Here is a 6,248-nt window from a genome sequence, read left to right as displayed (position 1 = left end):
GCGCCGCAGGAGGAGGAGGGGCTGCGTCGGTCATGTCGGTGTCTGAGGGCTGAGCTCCCGCGTCCATTTTTGGAAACCCTAGAAAGCTTTGGTCTTTTGCTTTCCCTTTTTGTTTCTTTCTCTCTCTCTCTCTCTCTCTGCCGTCTCTGTTTTGCTTTTAGCTCTCTCGGTGTTGTTTTCTTGAATGGCCGAATGGGGCTAAAAATGGTGGTATTATTTGGGAGGAGGGGAGTTTGTGTATAGTGTTTGTATTATCTGCGCCGTAGTGAATCCTGCTTTGATGCATTAGAATTTACTTTCCAATTGTAGATTAATATTAATTATTATTTCTCAACTCACTTATTAGCGTTTTATCTTTTTGGAGATTGACATGTTGAAGGCAATATAGATTGTAGATTGATACGGCATTCGCTCGCAAATGAGAAAGTATCAAAAGAGCCTAGGTTGCGAATCAGGAAATGATTAAGACCACAAACGAGCTGCTGAGATAAAGTTATAATAAGTTATACTAATGTAGAGATGAAAAGGTTGTATACATATTATCCAAGTATACTAAATAATACATGTAAAGGTGATCTTTCACATGTTTGGGGGAGCTTTTTTTTTTTCTTTTGGTTCAAGTAGCTTACTAGCTAGTTTTTTCCCTTTATCCCATATACGACGCGCGCTTTTAAGCCTCATTTAAAAAAAGTTAGGATTCCCTAAAAAAACTAGCTTGTATGTAAATAAGCGAAGTTTTATCAAGTAAATTGCGATTTTATCTCAACAATTTTGACAAAATTTTCATGATAAAAGTCAAAATATACAATAAAGGATAATTTTGATATTAGCCCCCAACATCTTCAATATTTCAATATCAGGCCCCTAAATATTTGAAATTGAACTCAGGCCCCCCTAAATCTTCAATATTTCGGTATTAGCCCATCAAAATCTTTGAAATTGATCTTAGACCCCCCAAATCCCATTAGTATATTGAAATAAGTCCCTCGGTTAAAATCTGATTAAAATAGTGATTATTCTCTTTACTTAACTTTTTCAATAATTTGTCATTTATACTCCTTCACATAAACCCAAACATATTAATCACTTTAACTTATACCTGTTAAGCCTCCGAAATCCATTTAATAAAACCCTAACCCAAAAGCATCTTCCACTTTATATTCTCCAACCATCTTCTCCAATATGACTCTCTTCAGCTCCAATCCCCAACGTATATCGGATAGATTCCCGTTGGGGAAGATATTAGAGAAGACACTATACAAGATGAAGTGAAAAATGAGTTTGCATTAGAATTTTATTAATCGGATTTGCGGGATCTTCACAGTCATAAGTTAAATTGGTTGGGTTTGAGTTTGTGTGGAAGGGGTATAACCAGCAAATCATCGGAAAAGTTAAATTAAACAGAAAATTTCTCCTGTTTTTACTTGATTTTAATTAGGGGGCTTATTTCAACATACTAATAGGATTTGAGGGGCTTGAGGTCAATTTCAAATATTTGGGGTTGGGGAGGGGGGGAGCTAATATTGAAGTCTTTGAAGATAAGGGGGGGTCCGAGATCAATTTTAAAGATGTGGGGGGCTAATATCGTAATAACCCAACAATAAATCTTGGAATATCATCTAAAGTGACGTAACTAATTGGGCCGTCGACGTTAGGAGCAAAATTGTCGGAGGTTTAGTGGGCTCAGGCTGTTCTGGCCCTTGTAAGAGCGCACCCTGGCTTCCCAAAACAAATTTCGCGCTAAAACCTCTCTCTCTCTAACCTCGGCGGCCATGGCGACCTTCAAAGAGCGACTCCAGCAGCTAGAAGACAACCGAATTCAAAGACTCTCTCTCCTCCAGGTCCAGTCCTTTTCTCTCTCTCGAAACCCTAATTTCTCTTCTCATTCCTCTTTCTCCTTCCCTTTCCTCACTCCGATTCCCCTTGATCGCAGGCGGAGAAGCAACTCGAGTCCGAGAAATTAAAGATTTTAAACGAGAATATCGCCGTCATCCGATCATTGGAGAAGCGTTGCTTGCTGTTAGAGAGAAGGAGCGCGGACCTAGGGTTTCAGATCTCAGCCAAAAGGTCCGAGATTGAAGCCTTTAATGCCAAGTATCAAGCCTCCGTTCTAGAATTTAGGTGAAGGTTTCTCCTTTTCGTTTATTATTATTATTATTATTATTATTATTATTACATATATAGTTCCACAATCAACCATATTTGTAAGTTTATCCCCAATTCTAGATACTTGCTAATTTATCTTCCAATCCTATCGCATTGAGTAAAAATACTCGTTATTTACCAATCTTACCCTCTAATTCAATCATATTGAGTTAAATGTTATCTTGAGAAATAATCATAAGATATTCCTAATTTTTCTAAGGATGTTATATGAGTTTTTAACTCACTGTGGTAGAATTGGGGTAAATTTGCAAATATGATTGATTTGGAGAGTATATAAGGGGGAAAAGGTTTTGTTGTTGTGTACTGATTTGTTTTTAGTTTCTTGGATTTATTGTGTGAGGGATTTTGATTAGGGTTTTGAAGAGGGAGCTGGATGAGCTGGAGGTGAGAGAGAAGGAGCGGGATAAGTTTTATGACGCGAAACTGTTGGAGATGGAAGAGTTTAAGGAGACAGTTAGGAGGCGAGTATTGGATGCTCGATTGGAAGTTGAGACCATGAGGAGCTCTGTGTCTAAGGTGAGTTCTTTCTTTACTTGTTTTTGTTAGAACAACAATATGGATTTGAAAAACTTAATATATCACACAACGAAATAAAATCCCAGCAAGATTATAGAAAACGATGACTACAACCGTGTAAAAATCAACCTTATTAAGGAAGCTTAAGACTATGACAACAACAAAAATTTATGTATACATTTGGATAAACAAAGCAAGCACAAAAAGGAACATTACCATACTTACAAAGAAAAAAGTCTCAAATTTTTTTTTATTACTACGTCTAAATCATGCAAGACTTGATATAGTTAGAAAACAAAATAAGGACTGAAATTAACGACAGAGCCATATTAGAAAGAATACATATTATCCATATAGCATAAATGGTTTAAAAGAACAGAGATAGAAAAATAAATAAGGCAGGTTCAAAATAAGCGGGATAAAGATATTGAAACAAGAGAATAGACCAATTTAGATGGAAGATAGAGGTCTGTCAATGACAGTCTCCTTAAAGCAGATTTTCGGCCTCCAGGATGCTCGAGGAACTCGTCGGAACTGCCTCCCTGGATACAACAAGCCAAAGCGAAGTAAGTGGCACAACTCCTCCGCTACGTCGAACCAAACTTGAGAAGAACACACTAAAAGGAATGCAAAGAAAGAAAAAGCGAGAAAGTTTTTTTTGTTTTCAGTGGTTGAAAAAGAAGGGGAGGCTTCCTATTTATAGGCTAATACAAGGGTATTGTTGGAAATTAGTATGGAGCATGAATTGAAAAATTCAGTAACTTATTGCTGATTTTTCTCCCGTGAGAAGCTCAACCATGTCCAGCGAAGAAACCATCCGTGTTTAAAAAATTCAGCAACTTATTGCTGATTTTTCTCAAGCACGTTCAAAGCCAATGATCAAGTCCATTGCTAATGGGTTAGATCCAAAGCTTTATTTATTTATTTATTTTTTTCTCTTTGCACTCATAGGCTTCTAACAACGTGGGCTTCTATTATACACATTTCTAAGTCATTTTTCATTTCACCTCCCAACTATTTTCCAACAATCCCCCACATGAATGAAAAAATGTTTTGATTCGACTCAATGATTGTGTTCAATGAATGATACATGCATATGATATGTAGGTGTTACCCTTTGAACATTCCCTTGTGAAATACACTTACTTTACTTGTTGTCCAGTAGACATAATGTCCTTGAGCTGTCCCAATTTCTCTTGTAAAGAGCCATATATTTCACACAGATATCAACCTCTTATTGTTTAGTTCTCATGATTATGTTCGCTTTGGCCATGAACATCTACCTGGTTCTGCGAGAGTTTTAGAGAATTAAGCCCTTACAATTCTTTATTGAAGCGGCCCCACTTCACTCTTACATAGGTGATTAACTTAAATCTCAACTTAGGAATTATTAAAGCAACACATTGCTAGCCTAATCACTTCACATCACTGTTTCAAAATAGGAATAGGTTGGGGTTATCCCCCTACAGTGACTACATCAAGTTCTTATAACTAGGTTGTCCCTTTGAACCTAGATCTTGGGATCTCCAATCAACTAGGTTAGGTTTCCTTTACAAGAACTTATTTACCCATGGGCTTTAGTCTCATTCCTTTAGTCAACTTCTCAACCAAATCTCTATTTAACCCTTTGGTTAACAGATACGCTAAGTTATCCTTTGATCTTACATAATCAATAGTGATAACTCCAGTTAAGAGTAATTGCCTAATGGTATTATGTTTACGACGTATATGTCTAGACTTACCATTATACATATCACTCTGTGCTCTTCCAATTCCAGACTGACTGTCACAATGTATACAAATTGGAGGCACAGGTTTCTCCCATTTTGGAATGTCCTCTAAGACCAGACTGACTGTCACAATGTATACAAATTGGAGGCACAGGTTTCTCCCATTTTGGAATGTCCTCTAAGAAATGGCGTAACCATTCAGCTTCTTCTCCATGGAGGCACAGGTTTCTCCCATTTTGGAATGTCCTCTAAGAAATGGCGTAACCATTCAGCTTCTTCTCCATATTTATCCAAAGCTATAAATTCGGATTCCATAGTGGATCTAGCTATAACTATTTGTTTCGAGGACTTCCAGGATACAGCAGCTCCAGCCAATGTAAACACATATCCACTTGTGGATTTTGTGTCTTTTATATCAGAAATCTAATTTGCATCACTGTATCCTTCTAGGACTGTAGAATATCTTGTATAATACAATCCATAATTCTGAGTGTATCGTAAGTATCTTAGTACTCTTACGATTGCTTTCCAATGATCAACACTTGGATTACTTGTAAATCTACTGAGTTTACTGACTGTATAAGCTATATCAGGTCTTGTACAACTCATTAGATACATTAGACTTTCAAAAATTCTTGTGTATTCTATTTAGGAAATACCCTCTCTATTCTTAGCTAGATGGAGACTAGTGTCTAATGATGTTCCGGCAACTCCAGTGTCATCCTTGTTAAATTTTTCAAGGATTTTGTCCACATAATGAAACTGATTCAAATTAAGTCCTTGTGATGTTCTCATAATTTTAATTCCTAAAATAACATCAGCAAGTCCCATATCTTTCATGTCAAATTTAGAATTTAACATGTTCTTAGTAGTTTTTATCATTTTGTCATCACTACCAACAATGAGTACGTCGTCAACGTAAAGACATAGAATGACATATCATTCTTTTGTTTCCTTAGTGTAAACACATTTGTCACACTTGTTGATTATATATCCGTGGGTAATCATTGTATAATCAAACTTTTTATGCCACTTCTTTGGGGCTTGTTTTAGACCATATAATGATTTAACTAATTTACAGACTTTCTTTTCCTTTATGCCACTTCTTTGGGGCTTGTTTTAGACCATATAATGATTTAACTAATTTACAGACTTTCTTTTCCTTCCCAAGAACTACAAAGCCCTCGGGTTGGACCATATAATGATTTAACTAATTTACAGACTTTCTTTTCCTTCCCAAGAACTACAAAGCCCTCGGGTTGTTTCATGTAGATTTCTTCATCTAAATCCCCATTTAAGAAAGCTATCTTTACATCTATTTGATGTACTTCTAGATTCCTCAACGCAGCGATTGCAAGAATCATTCTAATAGAATTTATTCTTGTCACAGGAGAATAAGTATCAAAATAATCTAAGCCTTCTTGTTGCTTGTATCCTTTGATTACAAGCCTGGCTTTATACTTGTCAATAGTGCCATCGGGTTTCATTTTCTTTTTAAAGATCCATTTGGACCCTAAAGGCTTACAACCAGGAGAAAGATCTGTAGGGTCCTGATTTTGCTTATGTATACCAAGTGTAGAATCGTGACCCTTAAGAATAGAGTGCGTTCTTATAAAAATCTGCGGAAGCTTTACACTTAAACACTAGAGGGTGAGTTTGCAAAGTAGATTATAAATTACAAAGAAAAAATGGCAATCTCAGAAAATAAATATCACAAACACAAGCATGTATACTGGTTCTATCTCCCCGGTGTACATCCAGTCCCCAAACAAATGCTGTTTGAGAGTTTTCACTATGATTTTGAAACCTTATAAAATCAAAAGCAAACCTAACCAA

The 6,248-nt window shown here is 36.3% G+C and overlaps 2 protein-coding genes across 2 annotated transcripts in view; one reads left to right on the top strand and one right to left on the bottom strand.

The window, feature by feature from the left end:
* The window catches only part of LOC109825148 (mitogen-activated protein kinase 1-like), a 9,447-nt gene extending 9,222 nt beyond the window's left edge, over nt 1-225 (bottom strand). Inside the window, 2 exon segments of the mRNA XM_020391893.1 lie at nt 1; nt 3-225. The exon segment at nt 1 is cut by the window's left edge and continues 125 nt beyond it. Of these exon segments, the coding sequence (XP_020247482.1) occupies nt 1; nt 3-67 (66 nt within the window). The 5' untranslated portion in view covers nt 68-225.
* Nucleotides 1,665-3,324, top strand: LOC109825141. The gene is made up of 4 exons (XM_020391881.1): nt 1,665-1,841; nt 1,934-2,121; nt 2,520-2,682; nt 3,179-3,324. The coding sequence occupies exons 1-4, from the start codon at nt 1,773-1,775 to the stop codon at nt 3,287-3,289; spliced, it is 531 nt and encodes a 176-aa protein (XP_020247470.1). The 5' UTR covers nt 1,665-1,772; the 3' UTR covers nt 3,290-3,324.

Source organism: Asparagus officinalis, chromosome 1 (genome assembly GCF_001876935.1).
Source record: "Asparagus officinalis chromosome 1, Aspof.V1, whole genome shotgun sequence".
In the NCBI taxonomy this organism is placed as follows: Eukaryota; Viridiplantae; Streptophyta; class Magnoliopsida; order Asparagales; family Asparagaceae; genus Asparagus; species Asparagus officinalis.
Note: the sequence above shows the minus strand (reverse complement) of the source record. Positions and strands in the feature narration are given on the sequence as shown.

What these genes read in the sequence shown, in the direction of transcription:
- LOC109825141 (XM_020391881.1), top strand. Translation starts at nt 1,773, where the DNA reads ATGGCGACCTTCAAAGAGCGACTCCAGCAGCTAGAAGACAACCGAATT. An exon ending in GCCTCCGTTCTAGAATTTAG is followed by an intron (nt 2,122 to 2,519) that starts GTGAAGGTTTCT and finishes GATTTTGATTAG; the next exon opens with GGTTTTGAAGAGGGAGCTGG. An exon ending in TGAGGAGCTCTGTGTCTAAG is followed by an intron (nt 2,683 to 3,178) that starts GTGAGTTCTTTC and finishes TCCTTAAAGCAG; the next exon opens with ATTTTCGGCCTCCAGGATGC.